Source organism: Phalaenopsis equestris, unplaced genomic scaffold (genome assembly GCF_001263595.1).
Source record: "Phalaenopsis equestris unplaced genomic scaffold, ASM126359v1 Scaffold179526, whole genome shotgun sequence".
NCBI lineage: Eukaryota > Viridiplantae > Streptophyta > Magnoliopsida > Asparagales > Orchidaceae > Phalaenopsis > Phalaenopsis equestris.
The window spans coordinates 1-477 of record NW_018199475.1 but is presented as its reverse complement, the minus strand read 5'-3'; the positions used below and the strand labels follow the sequence as shown (position 1 = coordinate 477).

The 477-nt window shown below is 51.4% G+C and overlaps 1 protein-coding gene across 1 annotated transcript; it reads right to left on the bottom strand.

The window, feature by feature from the left end:
• Window positions 1-21: 21 nt before the first annotated feature.
• On the bottom strand, window positions 22-421 carry LOC110034257 (short-chain dehydrogenase TIC 32, chloroplastic-like; the record flags this gene model as incomplete). The annotated part of the gene is made up of 2 exons (XM_020738538.1): window positions 337-421; window positions 22-251 (listed from the first exon to the last, which is right to left on the bottom strand). Coding segments are annotated over exons 1-2 (315 nt in total), but the record flags the coding sequence as incomplete, so codon positions are not given.
• Between the last annotated feature and the right edge of the window lie 56 nt (window positions 422-477).

Here is a 477-nt window from a genome sequence, read left to right as displayed (position 1 = left end):
CCCCCACAGCCGCGCCGCCACCTCCCCGCTCGCCGCTGACTGCGCCTCCGCCGCCTCATTGCAATCCGCGTAGTACTTCCCGCTCGCACCCTCCACCGCCGGGTGCGCCGCCACGTAGCACGTCGTCGCCGCCGCCTGCATTGCATGCCACAGTAACCCCAGAAGATTAAAAGTAAAATCAACGGTTTGCGATTGCTCGATTACCTGATGGATGGTTTTCACGAATTTTGACGCGAGGAAAAATATCACATCTGCGTCCACGATGAATCAGACGGCTAAGAAAATTTCTCTCATTTTTTTTTTAAAAAGAAAAAGGGAGGGAGATTAGCAACAAACCTAACACGAAGCCTTCTCGGTCGCGGTTGAGTCGCGTCCGTGCGATCCCCGGATCTACGCTGTTCGCTGTTACGTTCACGCCCATTTTCTTCCTCCGGCGTAGGAAGTTAGTAAATAATTTTATTTTGTTTATTTTTTAAT